The sequence below is a fragment of the Lissotriton vulgaris genome, chromosome 3_1 (genome assembly GCF_964263255.1).
Source record: "Lissotriton vulgaris chromosome 3_1, aLisVul1.2, whole genome shotgun sequence".
NCBI classification, from domain to species: domain Eukaryota; kingdom Metazoa; phylum Chordata; class Amphibia; order Caudata; family Salamandridae; genus Lissotriton; species Lissotriton vulgaris.
Window position 1 is genome coordinate 924,489,878 of NC_141689.1, and position 25,926 is coordinate 924,515,803.

The 25,926-nt window shown below is 44.6% G+C and overlaps 1 protein-coding gene across 2 annotated transcripts in view; it reads left to right on the forward strand.

Moving 5' to 3' along the window:
* The window catches only part of LOC147727221 (cytochrome P450 1A4-like), a 254,243-nt gene that overhangs the window by 184,112 nt on the left and 44,205 nt on the right, over positions 1-25,926 (forward strand). For both annotated transcript variants that reach the window (XM_086961270.1, XM_086961271.1), the window contains 3 exons: positions 19,364-19,481; positions 20,589-20,678; positions 20,759-20,882. In XM_086961270.1, the coding sequence (XP_086817396.1) occupies positions 19,364-19,481; positions 20,589-20,678; positions 20,759-20,882 (332 nt within the window). The remainder of the gene's footprint in view (positions 1-19,363; positions 19,482-20,588; positions 20,679-20,758; positions 20,883-25,926) is intronic.

Below are 25,926 nucleotides of genomic sequence, written 5' to 3' on the forward strand. Positions count from 1 at the left end.
TGCAACACTGCACACGCCCACACAGCGAGACCTCAACGCCCACTGGGGCGGGACTTTAACAAATAAAGAGGCACTTCCCACTATTTGCTGTTGTCCGTCATCTATTGCCAGTGATCAAGGACTTGAATGTCCGAAACATGTTTGGCGCTTGTTTGGAGGTGGAGGCTGGCTCAGTTGCTGTCCTCACGATGGAGGATTTTACTTCCCGGGTGTGGCCTTTCCAAATGGGCAACCTTTCTTTTTACAAATGTAGCGGCCTGCTCGGTCGCGGAGGGGCCCCGCCGCAGACACAGCGGATCCTGGGTTGCTGATTTGAGACCCGGCGGGACCGGGTTGTACCCAAATGTGAGTGACTGCGCTACTGGCAAAGGGGCCAGCCCTTTGCTTCCATCAAACCCACTGGGGTTAACATTGATTTTAATGGATGGCGTCCAGGAGCACCCACTTGGACATACGGATAGTGGGACTACGGTAACCAGCGTGCAACACTGCACACGCCCACACAGCGAGACCTCAACGCCCACTGGGGCGGGACTTTAACAAATAAAGAGGCACTTCCCACTATTTGCTGTTGTCCGTCATCTATTGCCAGTGATCAAGGACTTGAATGTCCGAAACATGTTTGGCGCTTGTTTGGAGGTGGAGGCTGGCTCAGTTGCTGTCCTCACGATGGAGGATTTTACTTCCCGGGTGTGGCCTTTCCAAATGGGCAACCTTTCTTTTTACAAATGTAGCGGCCTGCTCGGTCGCGGAGGGGCCCCGCCGCAGACACAGCGGATCCTGGGTTGCTGATTTGAGACCCGGCGGGACCGGGTTGTACCCAAATGTGAGTGACTGCGCTACTGGCAAAGGGGCCAGCCCTTTGCTTCCATCAAACCCACTGGGGTTAACATTGATTTTAATGGATGGCGTCCAGGAGCACCCACTTGGACATACGGATAGTGGGACTACGGTAACCAGCGTGCAACACTGCACACGCCCACACAGCGAGACCTCAACGCCCACTGGGGCGGGACTTTAACAAATAAAGAGGCACTTCCCACTATTTGCTGTTGTCCGTCATCTATTGCCAGTGATCAAGGACTTGAATGTCCGAAACATGTTTGGCGCTTGTTTGGAGGTGGAGGCTGGCTCAGTTGCTGTCCTCACGATGGAGGATTTTACTTCCCGGGTGTGGCCTTTCCAAATGGGCAACCTTTCTTTTTACAAATGTAGCGGCCTGCTCGGTCGCGGAGGGGCCCCGCCGCAGACACAGCGGATCCTGGGTTGCTGATTTGAGACCCGGCGGGACCGGGTTGTACCCAAATGTGAGTGACTGCGCTACTGGCAAAGGGGCCAGCCCTTTGCTTCCATCAAACCCACTGGGGTTAACATTGATTTTAATGGATGGCGTCCAGGAGCACCCACTTGGACATACGGATAGTGGGACTACGGTAACCAGCGTGCAACACTGCACACGCCCACACAGCGAGACCTCAACGCCCACTGGGGCGGGACTTTAACAAATAAAGAGGCACTTCCCACTATTTGCTGTTGTCCGTCATCTATTGCCAGTGATCAAGGACTTGAATGTCCGAAACATGTTTGGCGCTTGTTTGGAGGTGGAGGCTGGCTCAGTTGCTGTCCTCACGATGGAGGATTTTACTTCCCGGGTGTGGCCTTTCCAAATGGGCAACCTTTCTTTTTACATATATATTAATATATATATATATATATATATATATATATGTATATATATATATATATATATATATATATATATATATATATATATATATATATATATATGTATATATATATATATATATATATGTATATATATATATATATATATATATATATTGACTGAAAAAACCATAGGTTTCACACCAGTTATAGTTAGGAATTAGCATTTAAAAAACCTATTAAATTCACTGAAAAAAACATAGGTTTGACACCAGTTATAGTTAGCTGGAAATTTTACTGACATAAAACCATTGAAATTCCCACGTTATAGTTAGTTGGACTCACTATAACTCACGCGCCTGCAATGCACTGCTGATGACATCACATATTACATCACTCATGACATGGTCAGTGACATCACTCATGACATCACTGATGACTAAGCATGGGCGAATTTTGCGAATTCCCGATCCGCAAATTTGCGGATTTGCGAATTTGCGATCCGCAAAATTCGCGAATTTGCGATCCGCAAAATTTGCGAATTTGCGATCCGCAAAATTTGCGAATTTGCGGATTTTTGTTTTTTTGCGTGTTCGCGGGTTTTTGCGTGTTTGCTGGGTTTTTTGGTGTTCGCTGGGCATTTTGCGTCTTCGCAAGCCGCTTGCATAGCGAAGTTACCCATGCAGTCGTTTATGGGAGAGGGAGAGAGAGATAGATAGATAGATAGATAGATAGATAGATAGATAGATAGATAGATAGATAGATAGAAAGAGAGAGAAAGAGAGGGAAAGAGAGAGGGAGAGAGAGAACGAGAGAAAGAAAGAGAGTCCGGATCTCTGAAGGGCCAGATTCCTGAGTTGCCCCTACAGAACATACAGCTTTTAATTTTTAGCAAAATGCATATGAAAATTGTGCTGTAAAGGTCTCTTTTAGTTTAACCCCTCCTGACAATTCAAAATGGGTGTATTTGCCATCCTCTCCCTTCTTCCTGTTTTTTATATCTGTAAGTGCTTCCTGATGAGGTTTAATTCCTTGGACAGGTGCCTCGTTGCCAACTTGTAACTATTCTCTGACCCTGCTTCAAGGGTCAGAGCAGGGTCAGAGAATAGTTGCAAGTAGGCAATGAGGCGCCAGGAATCAATTAGCAGCAGGTGACCAAGTTGAAGTTAATTTGTTTGTAACCCTTTTGTAAAAGGTTACAAAGAAATTAGGTTCAACTTTTGCACCTGCTGCTGTAACCCTTGCTTGGCTGAAAATTCATCCCTGCTGATTCGCGGATTTTACCGCGATTTCGCGAGATTCGCAGATCGCGAAATCGTGGAAAATCCGCAAATTCGCCTGCGAAACGGATTTTAAGCCCACCCTTACTGATTACACCATCCTGTGAATGTGTGTCTTTCCGAAAAATAAATGTGTTTTATATATGTATATGTAAAGCTCGATGGAAGAATAAATGTTTAAATAAGTGTCATGATGGATGTTTTTTAAAAAAAAAAATTGATTGGTTAACTGGCTTATCTTAGTGAATACATATATTAGCGAGTAATGTTTAAATATTTAAATATATCTATCAGTGTTTCACTTTGTGTATAAGTGGCTGCATGGGTTGGTGAGTAGCTACATGTGTGTGTATATGGGTTATTAGATGTTTTTTTAGTGTCAGTAAGAGTGTCTGTATGGTTTGGTGGGGGTATTACTTAAAACATAGATGCATCAATGACTGACTCACTGTTTGTATGTGTTTTGAAGACAGCATATGTGCAGGACTGTATGGGTGGATGAGTGTGTATATGTGTGTATTAGTGAGTGAATGACTGTCTCACTAGTGTCTTTATTACTAACGACATATGTTTTAATCTAGTATATGTGAGTATTGATATATATAAGTGAGTATATGTGAGAGTGAGAAATTGTAAGAGTTCCCGTTTAAATAAGTATGTGTTTCTATAGGTGATTGTTTAAGAGAGTAAGTATGTGTAAGATTCCTTAGAAGTAAGGTGGTAGTGGGTGTATAGCTGTATATGCAAATAAATGGATGTTCAATAGTTTATTTGCATGTGTGAGTATGTGTGTGAGTAACTTTTGGATGACTGTCGGTGTGTAACAGGATGTACAGGTGTATCACTACATATGATGAGTGAGTATATGTATGAGTGACTATATAGAACTGTTGGTGAATGAGTGGATGTGTATATAGATGGTGTAATTACTGAATTGGTTGTTGACACTGGTATGGGTATCTCCATTTTTTTGAAAATGTTATTTTCTATTTTTGAATATGTGTTTCAAGAGTTACATTACACTGAAAGGAGGTCTGTCACTTTGTCACAAGGATGGTGTCATCAGTGATGTCATGAGTGATGTCACTGACCATGTTATGAGTGATGTAATATGTGACGTCATCAGCAGTGCATTGCAGGCGCGCGAGTTATAGTGAGCCCAACTAACTATAACGTGGGAATTTCAATGGTTTTATGTCAGTAAAATTTCCAGCTAACTATAACTGGTATCAAACCTACGGTTTTTTCAGTGAATTTAATAGGTTTTTTAAATGCTAATTCTTAACTATAACTGGTGTGAAACCTATGGTTTTTTCAGTGAATTTCATAGGTTTTTTAAATGGTAATTCCTAACTAAAACTGATGTGAAACCTATGTTTTTTTCAGTGAATTTCATAGGTTTTTAAATGCTAATTCCTAACTATATATAAGGCCCCAAACCTATGTTTTTTTGAGTGAATTTCAAAGTTTTTTTAATAGCAAATGCCTATAGCTATGAAATGTAATATTTGTGAAAATGAATCCTATATTATATATTTATGTTAAACAATTTTTTTTATGTATATTGTTTTTTGTTTTTTTTGCCCTGGAGCGCTCCCGGTGCGCGCCCCGGTTAGCGCCCTGGAAAGCGTAGTCTTTTGAAGCGCCCGGGGCGCGTACCGGTGAGCTTCCCGTTAGCGCTATTGCTGCGAACGGAAACAAAATCGTGACGTATCGCGTGGCCGCGTGATGCGTCATATGACGTACAGCGTAAGCGCACCCGGAAGTATGCGAGTGCATACGATCGCGAAACGTCCTGACGCGCTTACGCGGCACGCCCCGGGGCGCGTAGCATAAGCGCGTCGGGTCATGTGACCTGAAAATAACACTTTTCATTGGTTCAAAACACTTTTGGTTTCCAAATGATGAAAGCCCTGCTCGTGTGACTTGAAAATAACACTTTTCATTGGTCCAGAACAGTTTTTTTTCTCCAAATGATGAAAGCCCCCACCTTATTCTGACTTTGTCCTTTGACTGAGGAAGACCTGTTTTGAGATCTGTCTGTAATCTTTTCTAATTTTAAATGGCTACAGTAGCAGCAGCAGCTGGAGCATCTGCCCCACCACCACCACCATCAAAAAGACCACCAGAAGATCACATTGGTGGTCAAGAAGAAGAGGAGGAGGATGATGAAGAGGAGGGACAGACAAGGCATTTCCTGCCCGAAGTTAATCAGCCCTACAAACCCAAAGAGCACTTCATATGGCAGTTCTACAAAATCCCAAGGGGTTTCAAAAAAGTAAACGCTGCAAAGGTAACTTGTCTGATTTGTGATGCAGAGCTGTCCAGGGGGAACCCTAACAAAAAATATTCCTTCGGGAATCCTACCTTGATTCGGCACGTGATCCGTTGGCACCCAATCAACTATTCTGCTGCAGAGGTAAGGGACCTCTGCAGTAAGCTACCCCATCAAATTCAAGACCCTTAACATCGAAAGAACCAACTCCATCGGGTTCAGAGGCAACAGAGACAATGCCTATCATACAACCAAAATTTAACGTTTTTAAAATCATGTGCAAATTCACTGCGTCACTATTACGAGGCTTTTTGCGGGGGAACGTCCCCTCTGCATACATTATACCTGACACAGGTATAATGTGGCGCAGGGGTTTAAAAAGTGACGCATCTACCTAGATGCGTCACTTTTTAAAAATGGCGCAAAGAGGCGCATTTTTTACACCGCTGGTGCGTCACAAAAAGTGACGCACCGGCGGCGCAAAACTGTCGCAAGGCCTTCATAAATACGGCACAGGATTTTCCCCATGCTTCGCTCCCAGGTGCGCTCCCCGGTGCGCATATCTGGCACTCCCCGCGCGCAAATCAATTTTTTTTTAAATGCCCCGCGGGACCCTATTATAGCCCCCACATCAAACCTAGGGGGTCAGGGGGGTCTACCCTGCCCCCTTATAGTCATTTCCCCCTTTTTTTTATGCCACCTCTTGTGTCTCGATCCTACCGAGACACAAGATGGCGGCCGCTCCGGACTGTTTCGAATGTTTACAAACACCCGTGAGCCAATCAGCTTTCCATGCGCAAGTCGCGTTGCACGCCCGGTGCGCTCCCCGGTGCGCGTACCTGGGCGCCCCTATAGGTATATATATTTTTTTTAACCTGAATTACTCAAAATCCACTGGAGCACATATCTTGAGACATAGCAAAGGCACATCGGGCTACCAGTCCCTACCAGTTTGGCAAGTTTGGTGTAAATCCATTCAGCCGTTCGGGCTAAAAGTGAGTTCGACCGCCCTATGGAAATTAACATGGGGAAAACGCGTTTTGGGACCCCCTTTTATCTCGGCCCCCGCTTGACGCATCCCCCCCAAACTTTCAGGGAAGGACCGGAGCTCGACGAGGCCATTTTGAGGAAATTTTCAGGCAGATTCGTTAACCGGCACCATAGTTAGTCCAAATAGAATTTTGAGATTTTGCATTGAAAAAAATCCTAACTATAACTACCTACTCGCGACCGCCAGTAGGTAATATATATATATATGCATTTATATATTACCTACTGGCGGTCGCCAGTAGGTATATATAGTTAGGACCTAGTTACCATAGGAAATACCGAACATTCTATTGGGAATAACTTTGGCGCCGATTGAGGGATCTGCCTGTAATTTTTCTTAAATTTGCCTCGCTGCGCTCCGCTCCTTCCCTGAAAGTTTCGGGGGGATTCATCAAGCGGGGGCTGAGAAAAAAGGGGGGTCCCAAAACGTGTTTTCCCCATGTTAATTTCCATAGGGACATTCTGACAAGGCTACCGCTCGAACGGCTGAACAGAATTATACCAGATTTGACAAAATGGTAGAGACTGGTATGCAGCAGTGCCTTTTGTATGTTTGGTGTAAATCCCTCCAGTAGGTCTTGGGAAAATTGAATTTGACATTTTTCAAATGGCATTTTCTATGGGACCTTCACGGCTACAGCCCGAACGGCTGAACGGAATTACACCAAACTTGGCAAAATGGTAGGGACAGGTATGCAGGAGTGCTTTTTCTATATTTGGTGAAAATCCTTCCAGTAGTTGTTGAGAAAATTAATTTGAGCAAATTATATATCTCTATATACGCTCAACATTCTATTGGGAATAAGAAATCTGTGTGTAATTTTCCAGAATTTTGGCCAGCTCCGCTCCGCTCCTTCCCTGAAAGTTTTGCATGGATTCGTCAAGCTGGGGCCGAAAGGGGGGTCCCAAAATGTGTTTTCCCCATGTTAATTTCCATAGGGACCTTTAGACCCGGCTACAGCCCGAACGGCTGAATGGAATTACACCAAACTTGGCAAAATGGTAGGGCCTGGTATGCAGATGTGCCTTTGCTATGTTTGGTGGAAATCCCTCCAGTAGTTCTTGGGAAAATTGAATTTGAAATGTTTCAAATGGCATTTTCTATGGGACATTTAGAAATGGCTACAGCCGGAACGGCTGAACGGAATTACATAAAACTTGGCAAAATGGTAGGGACAGGTATGCAGTAGTGCCTTTTCTATATTTGGTGAAAATCCCACCAGTAGTTGTTGAGAAAATTGAATTTGATCAAATTATATTTCTATATGCGCTCACCGTACGCGCACCGTACGCGTACGGTACGTGTACAGTACGCGTACGTGCGCGTACCCTTACGTGCGCGAGCGAGTTTCTGATTGGCTGGCAGCCGACTGTCAACATTCCAAACTGTCCAAACCAGGAAGTGTTGGCCACCATCTTGTTTTTCAGGAGAACTGAGGCACAAGAGAGCCCAAAACAAGAGTAGAAAACATGAAAAGGGGGCAGGGTAGAGACCCCCCAACCCTCTAGCCCTTCTCAGGGGGTCCCAAAAGGACCCCAAGGGCAAAAAAAATAATCACGGGGTACGCGCACCGTACACATAGGGTACTCGTACCGTGCGCGTACCCTGGGATTTAAAAATAAAATAAAAATATTTTGCACTCTGTGGTCCTTCTGGGACGCCCTGAGAAGGGCTAGGAGGTCAGGGGGTCCCAACCTTGCCCCCTTTTCGCGTTTTCCACTCTTGTTTTGTGCTTTCTTGTGCCTCACTTCTCCTGAGAAACAAGATGGCTGCTCAGGTGGTCCCAGAAGGATAATAACATATATAAACGTTATCCGCTAATAGAATTAGCATTTACAAAACCTTTGAAATTTATTGAAAAAAATATAGGTTTCACGCCTGATATAGTTAGGAATTAGAATTTAAAAAACCTTGCAAATTCACTGAAAAAACCATAGGTTTCAAGCCTTATATAGTTAGGAATTAGCATTTAAAAAACCTTGCAAATTCACTTAAAAAACCATAGGTTTCAGGACTTATATAGTTAGGAATTAGCATTTAAAAAACCTTGCTAATTCACTTAAAAAACCATAGGTTTCAGGCCTTATATAGTTAGGAATTAGCATTTTAAAACCTTGCAAATTCATTTAAAAAACCATAGGTTTCAGGCCTTGTACAGTTAGGAATTAGCATTTAAAAAGCCATTGAAATTGCTCCTATATAGTTAGTTGTACTAACTATATTTCGCGCACCCGCAATCCACTGCTGATGATGTCACATATTACATCATTCATGACATGGTCAGTGACATCACCGATAACATCACTGATTAAAGATCTCCTTAACTGCAACCATTGGGTCCGTGTCTTCGTTTCCACAGCAGGAGTGTGGTTTTCTTGAAGATTGTTCTGTTCATGTTATACGGGGAGCAGCTGTCCTCGTTTACGGAACCCACTCGCCAGCAAGAGGTCAGGAGTACAACAGCTGAAAGCAACGTTTGTTTCCGAGGAGGAGAATTTTCACCTGACCCCCTGAGCTGAGAGTAAGAGCCTTCGTGTTGGCGGACTACTACACACTAACGGCAGGTCCTAGTGGCCAGCGGTCGGTGAGTGGCGTCCAACTGTAGCGGGGCTTCTATTTTGGAATTCTCAGGTGGCGAGAGCTGGTGTGCAGTCAAGAGACCGGCAGCGGCGCAAGCCGCCGGGTTACATATTTTAAGAACTGAACCTCTCCAGTCGCACTATGTCAGCTAGTTTGGAGAGAGAGGGAGGACGCCGCTGAAACACTCTTCAGTAACATACGGAAAAATATTCCAACTACCAACGCGGCAAAAAGTCAGCCCAACGATGCGCAGCAGGATGCCAAACAATTGTTGAAAATCCTGGAGAAAAAAACCAAGTCGGAGATCACAAAGTGGTGGGAGCACAAGTCGCTCACCAAATATGTTGAAGCCGGTCGGGTTCCGCGTGGTCTGCGGATCATGCTGGCACCCAGCTTCGAGGACCCCAATCCAGCAATGTTAAAGGTGTGGGGCGAGCTGAATTTGGATGCTTCAATGAACTTAGTAAGAGTGCTTATCAAATATGCGGTCATAGATCGCGAAAAACTGCTTGAGGAAATCAAGGGTATTAATGAGCAGCTGGATGCCACTACGGACCCGGATACTAAGTTGCTAATAACCAACACGCGTAAGGAGATAAGCGAGAGACTGCACAAACACGAGGAGCGCATTAAGATCAGAAAAGTGCATAAGTTCGCAAGGGACTTAAAAGACTATGAGACTGGGCAAATTTATACGTTTGCCAGAAAATATGACCGAGCCAAGCAAGTCAAATTGACTAAACAAGCCGCCAGTGTGGGAGTAGGCGGAAGCAATATGGCGAGAACGAATCAACAGGATGAGTTGATGGAAAACTCGGATCCGGACACAGTCTCGCTGGCCAGCTCGTCCAGCATGTCCCTTTCAGAAATTAGCAACACAGAAGGACAACCGGGAAGAATCTTAGAAATCGGCCAAGAGATCGATTTTTTTAGTAGAGGACCGGCTGCAAACTTTGCGTCACAGACACAAAAAGAATTACAACGCAAAAAGCGTAACGCAAGACGCTATGCAAGACGCAAAAAGCGGAAAGCAAAAGCAGCCGCAACAGCAGCAAAAGAAAAAGAAACAATGGTTCAACAAGAAGAAACAATAAAGGATTGTACCATTACTAACCTTTCCGATGTTACCCTAACCACAGCAGAAGAGCAATTACTAGCTCTAGGACTCAATTTTTGTCCGGAAAGTTCTTTTAATTATACTAACACAAGAGCGGATGTTTTTAAGTTTATTCGCAAGCTTAAGCTTAGAAAGTTTTTTGCATCCAAAACCACGACTAAAAACAAGGAGCGTACTGCCAATACTATCGCCAACAGCAGTACCATTGCCACAGTTCCAGCAGCCCCGGCAGCGAGAGATGCTAGACTCTTGCTTACCCTATGTGACCTGGGAAATGCGGCGGATTCAACATCGGATGATGAAGGTGTTCCCAATACCCAAAGAGAATTGATCAATGTGGACATTCGCCAAAAAGGAGCTGGAGAAAGTCCTTTCAAGCCGGTAAGCACTTTTTTACCTGTCATGCCAAAAGATGCAATTGACATTTATCACGAATGCGTGACGGAAGATCTGAAAAGGTTAAACCGTAATGTACAGGCACAAACCAACAAGAACAATGCTAGGATCACACAGTATAACACTCTAATGAAAAAACTAAGTCAAAATCAAGAAGTGGTTATCAACAAGTCTGACAAGGGGGGTAATATTGTCTTGTGGAAAAAGGAAGAATACATGGCCGAAGCCATGAGACAATTAAATGACCCCACCTGCTATGAAAGATCAAATGGGATGGCCTACAAACGAGCCAAAGACAATTTGAAAAAAATGTTAATGTCTTATAAAAGAAACAATTTGATCTCGCAGGCTGAATTTGACTACCTTCACATAGAACACCCGGTGATACCAATACTGTATTTGATCCCTAAAATTCACAAGCAGAAAATTCCTACTCCTGGCCGCCCCATAATAGCGGCCATAAACAGTGTGGGGGAGAATATCTCACAATATATAGACTTTTTTCTGCAGGACATTGTCAAAGATTTGCCTAGCTATTTGAAAGACACGGGGGACTTTCTAAACAAACTCAATTCCATCCAGTGGCGTGAGAATTGGTGTATTCTGACTTTAGACATTGAGTCTTTATACACTTCCATAGATCATACTAAAGGGTTGAACGCCATCAAACACTACCTTGGTTCTCGATCTTGTGAATATTATGCACACAACAAGATGCTATGTGAGTTAGTGCATTGGTGTTTGTATAACAATTACTTTATGTTTGCTAAGAATGTCTGGAGACAAGTGCGAGGCGTGGCGATGGGATCGTGCTTCTCCCCCAGCTACGCATGCTTGCATGTGGGCTGGTGGGAGGAGCGCGGTCTCACCAACACTCCCGGATTTCATAAGGTTCAATACTGGAAACGGTTTATTGATGATGTGTTTTGTATTTGGGAGGGGGATGAGGAAAGCGCTCAAGTTTTTGTTGATGCTCTTAATCAGAACAATGATAATCTGTTCTTCACGGCCCACATCAGCAAAGAGCAAGCAGATTTCCTAGATGTACATGTCACCATTGCCAACAATACTGTTGCCACGTCGTTATATCGTAAACCGACGGCTGGCAACAGTATACTACACGCCAGTAGTAAGCATCCCCAACACGTAATCACCAATATTCCGTACGGGGAGTTGCTGAGAGTTAAGAGGATCAGCAGCACTCCAGAAACCTTTGAACATGAGGCACAAATTACGATGAACAGACTGAGAGCCAGGGGCTATAAAGATAAGGTCTTAAACAGCGCACTTAGGCGATGCCGAGCGAAGCCTAGGGAATCTCTTCTGACATCCGAAATTGTAGAACTGGAGTCAGATAACCCTGCCCCTCGACTCATATTGGCATTCAGCAAACAAGAGAAACAAATAAGGTCTATTGTGAGGAAGCACTGGTCTATCCTTCAAACTGACAGTGTCCTGGGTGATATTATCCCCAGTGCCCCCACTATAACTTACAAAAGAGCACCTAGTATGCACAACTGTCTAGTCAAAAATAGCCCTGAACTAGGTAATGGTAGTGCATGGCTAAAACAAAAAGGTTTCTTTAAATGTTCCTCCTGTAGGGCTTGTAAATTTGGTGTTAACACGTCACATTACTTTACACCCTTCAGTTCTAGGAGGAAAGCTATCCGAGGATACTTTAACTGTCACAGTGAGTTTGCAATATATGTCCTGACGTGCACCTGTGGCCTACGATACGTGGGCAGCACCAAGCTACAGGTGCACGCAAGGATCTTGCAACACTTGCGTGCCATTGTAAACAGTGACAGTACGTACCCGGTAGCACGTCATTTTAAATCCACACATAACAATGATTTATCCAACTTATCATATTATGTTATTGATGTGGTAGCGCCCCTCGTTCGAGGAGGCGACAGAGAAAGACTACTCCGAAAAAAAGAAACCGAATATATCATTGAACTAGACAGTAAATACCCGAATGGGTTAAACACCACTGAAGACTTACATCATCTGTTGTAGCCTTATTTATCCCAATATTCACATATGGTTTTTTCCATATTTTTCTTCTCAAGGTCTTTCTGAAATCAACAACTGATACCAGATGGCGCCGACTTGGCACCGTATGGGAGTCCAGCAAGGATTCTTTGATCGTACAGATCTTGATGTACATTTGCTCCATGTAAATATTATCTCTCTATCCACTCTAAGTAAAAATTGGTGATTAACAAATTTTATGTCAACCAATAATCTGTTTTTAGCTCACAATTTTTCACTTTCACTATAGTTCGTAGTAGGACTTATCACCAGTGGGTTTTTCAATATCAGTGTTGGCACGTTAAAAGTACATGTACATATTGAAGCTGTGAATGATTCAAATTATCAGTATGAATTATAGATTGATATGTGTCCATTTGTCTATCTAAATGTTATGGAAGGTCCAAATCGGGTTTGTAATAGGTGTGGACTTGTATATAGAAATAGAGTGTATATTTTTGTAGTTGTATATAGATAGTATATATATTTTTCTAGGTGTATATATATTTATTTAACCAAATGGACAAACTTCCTTATAGGACTGATATTCATATATTTTTGTACATGGCTATTTTGTAACATGTTAGTATAAATGCATTCATGCAGATATAATAATTTTTCTCAGTGCCATTATCACTGTTTTTTTTAGATTGTAAATACAGGTGTGCACGTAGCTTACAATTTAATACGTGTTTTTTCTATGTCTACACCTTGTGACTCACGAAAATGGGTGGAGCATCACTTGTAAAAAAATGGTTTAAATTTGTAGCTGACCTGGTGCGCGGTGTGTGACCAAGGGCACTAGTTGCTCGAAACGCGTAACCAGCGAGGTTTTCATTAAAGATCTCCTTAACTGCAAAAAAAAAAAAAAAAAAAAACCAGCGAGGTTTTCATTAAAGATCTCCTTAACTGCAACCATTGGGTCCGTGTCTTCGTTTCCACAGCAGGAGTGTGGTTTTCTTGAAGATTGTTCTGTTCATATATATATATATATACAACAGCTGCAGCCTCCCAGAGCTCCGTACTAAACGACCAAGGAAAACCACACGATTCCAGAGTAAATGAAGGCACAAAGGTTTGTAGTTTGGTAATTTTGATGAATCGTGTGGGCACCAACAGGCACATGCATCAAAGCATTTTACGATCGCAAGCAGTGCGAATCGCAAAAATCGCAAAAATCGGCTGTTTGCGATTGCAAAAATTGCTTTTGGAATGCATGAAACAAGAAGCCCCTCGCAATTTAAGAAATCGCAAAATTTGCGATTTCTTAAATTGCAATCGCATTTACGGAATCGCAATTTACGATTCCTTAAATGCAATGCAAGAAAGTAAAAAAATGCGATTTTGCAATTAAGAATCGCAATTTACCATCACATGTAAGGTGATGGTAAATTGCGATTTTCTTGAAAAAAGCATCAAAGTGCATTTTTCAAAGTCCCATGTTATGCACACACATGCCCCTGGGGCATGTGTGTGCGTAAAATGGGTGCACATATCAATTTCAAGGGTGCAACACGGTGTCCTTTGGACACCCCTGCACCCTTGAAATTGCATTCTCCATTTGCGAATCGCTAATTGCGATTCGCAAAATGAGAACGTCTTCCCATTCATTCCTATGGGCCTCCAGGCCCATAGGAATGAATGGGGAGGCATTCCCTAATTGCGACTCACAATTTGTGAGTCGCAATTAAGGGATGTTTAGAAATTGCAAATTTTTCAGCGATTTCTACATGCATAGGCATTTGCAATTTCTTAATTGCGATTCCTTAAAAATCGCAATTAAGAAATCGCAAATGACTACAATGATGCATGTACCTGCAAGATCCCCCATGAGCAACCGGCCCTCCAGTGGGTGAAGCTCCAGGCAGCTCGTGAGGACCCTTATTAAAGGGGCACGGTGTGTCTGAGTGGCGGATATCTGTGAAATTATGTTTTATGGAGGCCGTATTCTTCCTGTAGCTACTGAAAGGATTTGAGTGTGGACTCCAGCATTATGTCTCCCAACACAGAGATCCCAATGTGTCCCACATACGGAAACCCACCAATGTCGCGATTGGCCGGAGGTGTGTGCTGCGTCAAAGTGGTGTAGCACCGGTTAGCTTGCCCCCCTCATCCCATCTGTCAGACCGCTCACCTCCAGATCTGAATGACAGTCCTACAAGCTGGGGGACACGAGGAGATATACAAGAAGTGGAGCAGACAACCGACTCTCTATGCGTGACCATGTCAACCATATAATACGTACATGCTACAGGATAATGAACCCCCTCTGCAAAAGTTTTAAATGGGTCCCACTGCCTTCCTGTCTGTCACTGGTCCAGGGTCTGATTGTCAGCTGCCTAGATTATGGGAATGCCTTGTTGGCTTCCATATACAGCAAACTCCTTCATAAGCTCCAGGTCCTGCAAAACACAGCAGCGAGACTGGGTCTAAATCTTCCAGCACGATCGCCTTCTGCTCCTAATCTAAGGTCGCTTCATTGGCTGCCCATCAAGAAATTAATAGACTTCAAAATCTGCTGTTTAGTCCATAAAACTCTAAATGGAAAGGGCCCTCTGTATTTGGCAACAACGCTTCAGAAGTACCAGCCTTCTAGGACTCTTCACTCAGCTAACAAACACCTACTTATAGTTCCGAAGGTCCGAACAGTTAAACACGTCAGTAAATGCTTTTCAGAATTGGCCCCTACCCTTTGGAACTCTCTGCCCATACTTCTACAAATTGAGATCGAGAATTCAAAGTTGCATAAATCTCTTAAGACCTGGCTATTCTAAACCTTCTTCTCTGTCTGTGCCTGAGTCTCTGCAAAGAGCTATGAGACCTCTGGGTGATATATGCGCTCTACAAGAAACAGTACATAGACATAGACCTAGCAGCAGGGTTTCCGCCATGAAGAGTCATTCCATGGCATAAGCTGGGTCGGACTGTGAGCCATACCACCAGTCGTTCATCACTAGGAGGTGCGATGCTCTGTAATAAGCCTGAACATCCGCCCCAGCTATCCCACAAAAGTATGTAGATTGGATACAGGTTGTGAGCCCCACCCGAACCCCTCCCCCCCCCGAGAAACCTATTTCGTAGTGCATTGATTTGATGAAACCACAACGAAGGGATTGGGAAGGGGTAATTTTGCAGCCTATAGAGCAGGCGAGGGAAAGACACCATTTTAAAAATTGCTGATCTACCATATAACGGCGACACTAATCCTACTCGATCTCTCCGCCGCGTTCGACACCGTTGATCATACTCTCCTGATTCACCATTTAAAAACTTTAGGTGTGGATGGCATGGCGTTGGCCCTGCTGGCCTCCTTTTTGCAGGAGAGGAGATCAACTGTGTCACTCGACGGGTTTATTTCGGAGCCTTACGTGCTGCCTTGTGGAGTTTCGCAGGGAAGCTCGCTGAGTCCATTGCTATTCAATGTCTACGTCACCGAACTTGCTTTGCTGGTCAGGGATTACAGCTTCTCATTAGCATCGTACGCAGATGACTCTCAGATTGTGGTTTCAGCTCATAAAAAACAGAGCTCCCCTGCTGTGCAATTTCATAACTGCATGGCCGCCATTAACATCTGGATGAGTAGTCTGGATGAGTAGTCACTGCCTCAAACTAAACTCCGAGAAGACGGAAGTGTTTCCAGCACGGCACGTCTAAGCTGTGGAATCTGCTGCCACCTGAGATTAGGAAGGCTAGCTCTCTTACGAGCTTTAGAAAAAACTTGAAAACCTGGTTGTTTCAGTGAGGGGTGTCGGTTGGGGTCTTCTTACGGTTCTAGCGCCGAGACACCATTTTGGTATTTGCACGCTTTATAAATATCATTATCATTATCATTATCATTATCATTATAACGAGAGGGGAGTTGGGACCACACCGTCGTCTCATCCCGAACTGTGGGCAGCAACGGTGCGATATTTCGTGCCCATGCTTCGGTTGGGCACCACGTAATAAACACCCCGAGGTACCGGAATTCTGCCTCAGCCACTATCAACTGTGAGGCCCAAGTTTGGGACCGCTGATCCACGCAAATAGAAAACAGACTGGATTTGGACGGGTTAGAGTAGAGGCCGGAGGTTTCCCCAAAGACCTGCAGAATCTGCAGCACCCGGGGCCAAGAGACCCATGGATCCGACATAAAAAACAGGGCATGAGGTGCAATCCTATCTGAGCACTCCAGAGACCAGTCCAGACCCGTAGGCTAGAGTCCAGGTGGACCCATGCGGCCAGGGGCTCAATTGCCAGTGCGAACAACAAGGGGGAGAGCGGACAACCCTGCCTAGTACCCCTATGAATGGGGAAGGGGGCCGAGCAGTGACCAGCCACATGGACCGATGCAGTGAGGTCTGTATAAAGCAATTTCACATATGCCCTGAAGTGGGGACCTAAATTAACTGCCTCCAAGAGCTTAAAGCGGTATATCTAACTTAGCGAATCGAACACCTTGTTCATATCGGCCAGCAGGACTGCTGCAGGATGCCCCAAACGATGAGCTTCTGCCATTGCACTGTCAGCTCGTCTGATATTATGTCTGCTAGACCGCTATGGCATGAAGCTAGACTGGTCTGGGTGCACCGAATCCTGTATACAAGTGCGGAGGTGGTCTTCCAGAATCTCCCCTAGCAGTTTGGGTTCAAAATTAGGCCTGGGAAGTAAATTCCGTTCCTCTCGCGGAATTTGGGTAATGTGGCGGAATTGCCAAAAATTCTGTGATCCGTGGCTTCGCAGAATTTTTTGCTTGTTCGAGCTTTCGAAATGCGTGTTCGCAAGATATTTCTCCCCGAGCACGCAAATAGCATTCCCGAACAGGAAAAAAGCATCGAGAACACGCGAAAAAGAAATTCCGCATGTTCGCTGAACTTTTGCGTGCTCGTGGAGATTTTTTACCATTTTGCTGAGCTTTGCGTAGCCTCACTACGCGATTTCCACCCACCCCTACAGAAATGTAATAATGAGATGGGGCGGTAGGAGCCTGGGTCGTCTGTCAGGCTGCCCGGTTTAAGAAAAACTACAACCTCCGCGTGTCTCAAGTCCAGGGGGAAAATCTGCTTCTCCGAAGCGTCACGTATCACCTTGAGCAAATGAGGTCCCAGAGTCTCCAAATGTGGCCGCAGGAAGTCACATTGGAACCCGTTTGGGCCCGGCGCATGACCTGGGTGGATGTTTGATAGAGCCGACCGCAGCTCATTTAAAGAAATGGGCTCCTCCAGGGCAGAGCATTACTTGTCCAAAAGGTGACAGGGAGAGATATCCACGAAAAAAGGCATCTATAAGGGGTTTGGTAATGACCTCCTGTTCTTCGTATAATGCTGCATAGAAATCAGCAAAGGCCTGAACAACGGCCTAAGGGGAGGTCCAGGCAAATCCCACGGGGGACCGCAGAAGGGATATCTGTGTCGGGCCACTCTAGCCTGACAGAGCCTATGAAGCATTTGGCTAGACTTATCGCCCCATTGGTAGATCCTATGCTGGGTGGCCAGCCAGGCGTCTTTAGCACGGTCAGTACGCGCCTGATGGAGCAATTGTTGCATGTGCAGGAGGTTCCAGCAGGCAGCAGGGTCTGCACCTCCCACCACAAGGGATTGGAGCTCTTCTTGCCTGTTCTTTAGGTTTTGCACCTGAGCCAGGCGGCGTCGCTTTTCCCCGATGCGGTAACTTATATCTGCATCCCGAATTGTGGGCTTAAACGCTTCCCATAAAATAACTGGGGACTGGCATGTGCCGGCATTCTATCTGAAGTAGTCAGTGATTTTCTGACTTAGCATCTCACTGTATGCCTCGTCATGGAGCAACCAAGGGGAGAGAGAGCCAACCATTACAGGAGGGCGAAGAAGGTGCACTTACAGATTGGTGATCAAGAGCCGCCAGCAAGGGTCTAAATTCAAAACACATTTTGACTGTGGTTGGGGTGAAAGGTACTCTGATTATGGCAAAAAATAGAAGGAGGAGAGTAGCGAGGAATGTGTTGTGGTTCAAAAAAGTCTGACCGACAGACGGAACAAGAGAACGAGAGCCCCCAGCATCGCTGCAGCAGTTGCCTGGAGGTGCTGGTGGCAGCAGAGCCACGGAGATGAACAATGAAACCGAAATCAAACCTGCCATGTCTGAGGAAGGAGGAGAAAGGGTTTTGGAAGAGTTGCAGAGGGCATATCCGTACCTGCGAGGAGAAATCCCCAGACCGAGTTACAGACTGAGAGACTTTGTTTGCTCCCACAGGACACTGTGAATGCAACCACCGGTGTGGGGGACAGTATCCTTTGTGATTTGTTGATGGTTGTTTGGAATTAAAGGTTAGGAGGGATGTAGTGAGCCAGTCGGCCACTACCATACAACGTTGCACATTCACCCTCCCGGGCGAGCGCAGACGGGAGGCAATAAATAAAGGGGTGACTTCCACTCGAGGCAGTTAGCCCGTACCCTACCACCAAGTGTGTCCAGCGTGCTCTGCAGCCTTTCACCTGTAGGCCCCATTCCCCCAATTGTGGCTGTCCCCATCCCCGCAATACCCCTCAACACAGTGATGTTTTGGGGATTTCATCTTTAAATTACACTGAAAGCGTCAAAAAAAGAGATCACAAGAGCGCTTGTTACCTGAGCTCGATTGATTTGTAGGTGCAGAAAGAATATTGGAATCTTTGCGGCCCCATTACAAGGTGCATAACACGAATTTCCAATGTCTATAAAAATGTATTTAGCATTAATGGTTGAATTGAATATATTTAAAGGTCAGGTTGTTTGACTATTATTTTACATACAAGCCATTTGTTATACAATAATTTCACTCACTGGTTGCAGTGCCATGCAATAATTTAAATGGATACGGCAAAGTGGCCACATTATTTAATATTAAGTGACCATATGAATTCTAAGTCTAGTGTACTGTAACAGGTCTGGTTTTTCAAACTGATATAACACATTATGAAGGATATGGATTTTTGGAAAGTAATGACCAATGGTTCTATTTATTTTAGAACTGTATTAGAGATATTACTGATGCCCTCATCGGACTTTGTGAAAAAAGACAAACAAAAGACAAAACATTAAGCAAGGAGCAAATAATGTCTACAGTTGGGGACCTCTTCGGAGCAGGTAAAAATTGTCTTTGTTCTTTGAAAAGTACTTAGGTAGCAAAACTGCCAGACAGCACTTAAGTAATTGTTCTTTAAACAGGTCTCTATGGGTCATCAGTTTTATTATCAGCTAAAAATATTCAGACCGAGTGAATCAACTCAATAAAACTGAGCCTGGGAGATAGTGGCAGGCAATAGTATGGTTGAAAGGTTTTTAAATGCCCATATGATGACTGCATGTGTTTTTGTCTTTTTCTGGTTCAGCATGCCTTCCCAGAAACCATTTTACAGATTGAATTCCTAATTCAGAACAGAAGTGAATATTGGAACGAAAACATGCTTTCTTGTGGTATTTTAGCAAATATCACTTATACTTGTTCACAGTACTAAGGTTAATCATCCTATAGGATACATGGACCTTACTTCTGGCCAACACAGGTTTCACCCACAGTGAATAGTGCTACTGACATTCTCATGGGGTCTGCGGTTTTCTTCATCTGTCATTTCTCCCATTTCTCTTTCTGATATAAAAGATCGGTAATACCTTTCTTGATTGTATCCTGTGTACAACAGTCATTTTGCAGTCCAACCCTCTGAGATATCTAATTGACTTGAATTCTTTAAGGATCGTCTAGCAAGAGCAAGCCTAGTTTGAAAATGGATACTTTACTAGTGGTCTAGGCTGGACAAGTCATGAACAACAATCATAACATGGTCTCCACTGTACTGTCAAAATAACTATTGAGTTAACCTTCATTTCCCTTTGATTGTCTCTCCCCCTCCCTTTCATTTTATCTTCCATCATCAGTTTTGCATTGTGATAGCATGGCTTAAAGATATTAGAATTTTGAGAATTATTTAACGCGTGGCAACACATATTTCTATTCTATGGCTTTTCAAAGAGAGCGGGAGAGTGCCTGATCCATGCCAGACCATTATGATAAGGAAATAAGGAACCTTAACATACAATTAAACATAATGGAAATCACAGATACACTAGGTGATTATCTGAAGGTGTGGGATTTATCCTGCCCTCCAACACCTTACATTTGACACCATTGTCATAAATAATACACAGCATGCTTGCTTTAACCATGCAGAATAAATATCCCTTTGTTTTCCCTAGGTTTCGACACTGTATCATCTGCTCTTCAGTGGATAGTTCTGTATCTGTTTCACTGTCCTGAAGCGCAAATCAAGATCCATGTAGAAATTGGTAACATCAATATATGAGAACAGTTTAATATTTATAAATTATTGACCTAAATGAAACATGGTTTTAAATTTTCTTTGCAGATGAACATATTGGAAACACCAGGCTCCCAAGGTTTGAAGACAGAACTAAATTACATTACACTGAAGCATTTATCAATGAAGTCTTGAGGCATTCATCCTTTGTGCCATTTACGTTACCTCACTGGTAAGTGAGTGCAAGGATCTTCAATCCTGCATGCCTTTAATCTGGAGTCCTTACGACTGTTAAAGAAGATAGGAGCCAGTTCTGCCAACACTGTCTAAGGAGAAGATTGTGGGTGCACAACATCTAAATCTATTTGTCCAAGTTGTTCATTTAGTGTATATTTATATTGATTACAAGTTTAAACAAACTGACATTGTACATAGTAATGCAGCAAATATCAATAGCAAGGTGCATACATGAGTTTAGAAAATAAAACCTCATTAAATTGATAGGCCACTGTCCTATTTTATTTAGACAAAGTCAACGTTTTACAAGTGAGCTGGTTTCTCCTCCCAGTATGCTAAAATGTAATTGCTCTGTGACCCTTTTTTGGTGGGCAGCGGCTACATAAGGCCTAGTCAAAGTATACGCCCCTAAATCACATGCTCATCTGCTTTATTTTTCTCCATGACTCTCATCTCATTTTCATTAGCTGAGGGTTACCCATTATATGGAGTCTTGAATGTGTCCACCCATCAACTTGGCTGTTTCACTAGCCCTTTTGCTACTAGCTTATCCACAATGAACAAGAATCCCCTGATTATTGAAGACCTTACCAGTGAGGGCTTTTTGATGTTTAAAAGGATTTTAGTGTCATATGCTTAGTTGTAGTAGGTGTGGTTAAAAAAGTTCACATGTTCCAGATGAGGGAGTAGGCAAATGCTGAAGAGTAAGGATGTGATATTATAGCCCTTGGGAAACACTTGCTGAACTTGAGAAGGATAAAAGATTCATTGGTGATACAGAGACAATTTGGTGCCAGTACTGTGAGGTCGATTTTGTATCTGGTTCAGTAGCGTGCCCTTGTATTCCACCGTCATATAGCCTTAGATCTGGTAGCTAGTGGGCCACCCTACATCAGAACCTAATAATAGGTCAAGAAATCATGGAGCAGCAACCACATTGTTGTTGACAGAGATTTTAAGATTGTCCCAAATTGAGATTACTGCTGGTATGTTGTTTCCGTGGTATGATTCCATTCGGTCTGACTGAAAATCGCTATGTTCAATGAAAGTGGCTATCTGACAAACGCTGCCTTTTCAATGAGTTTGCCTAGGAAAGTTCCCTGTGCTCTAAGTCTGTAGTTAGCTTGGTCAGCTTGGGTCAAATCACTGTTTCTTTCGGACAGGTGTGTTAGAGAGGAGTTTCTTTAGTCTGTATGCAGCAAGGAACTCAAGTAGTATTGACTGAAAAATGTTTGACAGTTGAAGGCCAGTGACATAACCAGCCATGTTTATGTCTTTAACCCCTTCACTGCGGCGGCTATTCCGCCGCCGTGCTAAGGGGGCGGGGCGGCCGCACGGCGGCTGCATGCTGGTGGCGGAACCGCTCCGTCACCAGTGTCGGTTGACCTGTGCTTGTGACAGAGCGGTTCCGTCATGGCCCGCCCCGCTCATTAGAACGTCAGCGCAGGCGCGAAAATAGCGCCGCGCAGGCGCGCCGAGCGGGCCATGACGGAACCGCTCCTTCATCAGTATAGCTCACCCGTAGTTGATGACGGAGCCATCAGCACTTAAGGGGTTAAGCAGTCTCTTTTTATGTCAGCACAGTGTGGGTTGAGGATTCAGAGTAGCCTGTTTTGGATGGGGAGATTTTAAGTGGATGTTGCTTGGTTCTGTATGAAAATAAGCTTTGCTGTTAGATGCTTTCTTGTGGAAATGTTTTGCTAAGGTATCACAGAGTTCCAGCAGTGTTTTTATGTACTAATATCAGATTCAGGTTTCATAATTCATTGATCATTCTGAAGAGCTCTTTATGTTTATGAAGTCTCCGAGATGCGTTGTGCTTAGTGGCAGCCTTTGGCCTTTTTGATGGAGGTGTGGTTGATTCTGTTTCACTTTTGGAGCCACTTTGTATTAATTAGGTTGAGTGGATACCTCCAAAGTCTTTCAAGATCTGACATTTGTTTTTTTGTACTTTTACATTGTAGATGAATTAGCTGTTTGTCCTGTTATGTCTCAGGCATATAATTTTCAGAAGGGTCACCAAGTCAAAGGCCCAGGTTAACCACTGATGAAGTTGTTTCACAGCTATTTCCAGTCACAGGTTTTGGGGTGGAAAAGGATTCTTGGAATGAGTTTACACTGAATTTCTTGTAAGATCTAATAGGTATGAATATATTACTGCTCATAGAATCGTTAGTTGCTGTGCTAATGTTCCGTGGGAAATGGATGGTTTGATAAGTATTCTATGTAATGGAGTTTTTTCCAGCCAGTGAGCAAGAATAAACCTATTAGTTTGAATGTGGTATCAAGCTGGTGCAGGCTGAACGGGTTTGATTTCAGACCAATTGGTAGAAGCGGAGTGCTTTAATGTTAGAAAGCAAAGAGGTCTGGCTTAGGGCTGGATTGTCAAGCCAGCTGTTTGAATAGTGTTATCCAAAGGAGCTACAAAATAGAGTAATTGATGCAGGCCTGGTATTTCTGTCGATCACTGTTTGTCCTTAAGATAAGGGCAATTCCTGAAGAGGATTGTGTATTACGTCCCCTTTGGAAATATCTTTGCATAGAAGGTGAACATCAAGCAACATATCATCGATGATAAGTATGTCACGTTTGAAGTCTGCTGATAGCTCATAGATATGATTAATGATCTAACTTAGAGATCTTGCATTTACTAGCTTGCTTGATAGTTGGTTTGAATTATATTTGGGCAGTGTCTAGTTGAATCCTGTCGAATGCTGAAGTTTTTTAAGGGACCACATATTGGCCTTATCATTGGATTTGTTTTATAGGTCTCTGTGGGCACATCTGTAAACATGTTCTTAAAAGATTCATCTGATTGATACTTTCACAAATATAGTGTACAAGATTAGGTCAGGACCAGATGTTTTGTCTTTGGAATTCCAAGTTGGAATTTACAATGGTGCTCATGCTGGAGCTCAGTTTATAGCTCGTGTCGCAACTACAGCAGGTGTGGCTGCAAAGGCTGTGAGCAAGATTTGTTGCATGGTTCTTTGAGTTGTTCCAGTATTCTAACTAGCAAAGTTAGTGGGTTTGGAGAGAAGGACTGGTAGAGGCATATACACCAGAACTGCTGTGAGGGGAGTGGATAGAGGAGTGATAGGGAAAGATATTGGAGTAACAAGGGAGTTAGGAAGAGAGTTTAGCAATATGAAAAGACAGAGTTAGGTGAGGAGATGAGTAGACTAGAATTCCTTAACAAAAGTAGCACATTTGACTGCTAGACCAGTTATGTATCTTCATATATTCATGATAAATGTTGCGGCTGGAAGCTGGAAAGTGGTCAACAAAAAGTTGCGTTTGGGATTTGTAGTGGGAGACAGAGCATAGGAAAGAAAAAAGGAGTTAGTTGAGAGAGGTGTATATGCAGTTGAGGAGAGAGAGACTTTACGTGTATGGATAGACTTGAACAACAAGCAAGAGTGATTTGAGACAAATGAGAGGTTGGGAACATGGTGATCAGGTTGCCTTCAGGGAGACATGAAGATGGAAGTCGGCACAGGAGAGATAGTTTAGATGGAGTAATCGGGAAATAAGGAAGGTTTTGGGTTAGGGGTTAGGGGTGGAATAGAAGGTAATGGATATGAGTGAGGGAGGGGCAGAAGGAAGTTAGACCTCTATTCATGCATAATGGTGGGCAACTTTGAGCAATCTCATTTGCAAGAATTTTGGCAGTTTTGTTGAGCATATGGCCCATTGCATCTTAACTATTGATCATGGTCAACAAGTTTGCTGGGACCAATAAAATGGGCGATTTGTTCTGGATATTATAACAATATCAAAGACAAAATTATTAAATTGGGTAACCTGCTCGCAGGCAGGTCGCTCCCCACGCCACCACACAGCTGCCAGCTGCCTTGTGCCCTGCTTCCTGCCGCCCCCCTCGTTCCCGCCGTTTCCCAATCCTTTCCTGCCGCTGCATCCCATTGGCCACCCGCTCCTGCCTCCCAGCTGCTCCTCCCTCCCTCTCCCCCTCTTAAGGGGGCCATGCAGTGGCATAGGAGCTACCTTTGACTGTGCTCGCAGGCAGGTCTTTCCCCATGCCAACTCACAGCTGCCAGCCGCTTCATGCCCTGCTTCCTGCCGCCCGCCTGGTTCCCGCCATATCCTGCTCCTTTTCCTCCGTTGCATCCCTGCGGCCCGCCCCCCTGCTCCCCATTGGCCACCCCGCTCCCACCTCCCAGCTGCTCCTCCCTCCCTCTCCCCCTCTTAAGGGGGCCGCACAGTGGCGTAGGAGCAACCCTTGACCCTGCTCACAGGCAGGTCGCTCCCCACGCCACCACACAGTCGCCAGCTGCCTCATGCCCTGCTTCCTGCTGCCCGCCTGGTTACCGCCGCTTCCTGCTCCTTTCCCGCCGCTGCATCCCTGCCACCCCGCCCCCCTGCTCCCCATTGACCACCCCTCTCCCGCCTCCCAGCTTCTCCAACCTCCCTCCCTCTCCCCCTCTTATGGAGGCTGAGCGCAGCGGCCACGCAGCAGGCACACCGAAGACGCGTCAAAGGCAAGCCGTCTGTGCCCGTCCGCGCCTGAATCACGCCCATCGCCAGAACCCCTGGACCCCGTGAATGCCACAACACCAGACTCCGCTACGACGCCAGCACCCTCTATGCACTCAACGCCGGCCGAAATCACACCTGCTTCCAAGCAGCCCTGAAACTGACTCACAGACCTTTCTCCTGCCACTCCTGCAGATTCACCTGCGACAGAACCACCAAACCTCCAAGGACTGGACCCAACCACCTCCTCTGTATACTTCTCAACAACCGCTCCGCATGCAAACAGGCCGTCGTGCTCTAGGATCTGGTCAACACCTCCGCCCCAGACGTGGCCTTCCTGACCGAGACCTGGTGGAACGACTCCTTGGCGCCCGACATTGCCATAGCCATCCTGGATGGCTACAAGATAACCCACAGGGATCATGCCAACAGAATCAGAGGAGGAATAGCCATTGTCCACAAGTCCACCCTCAAGGTCGCCACCCACGCAGACGACACCCTCAACACTGCTGAACACCCGCACTGCCGGATCCACACCGACCGCA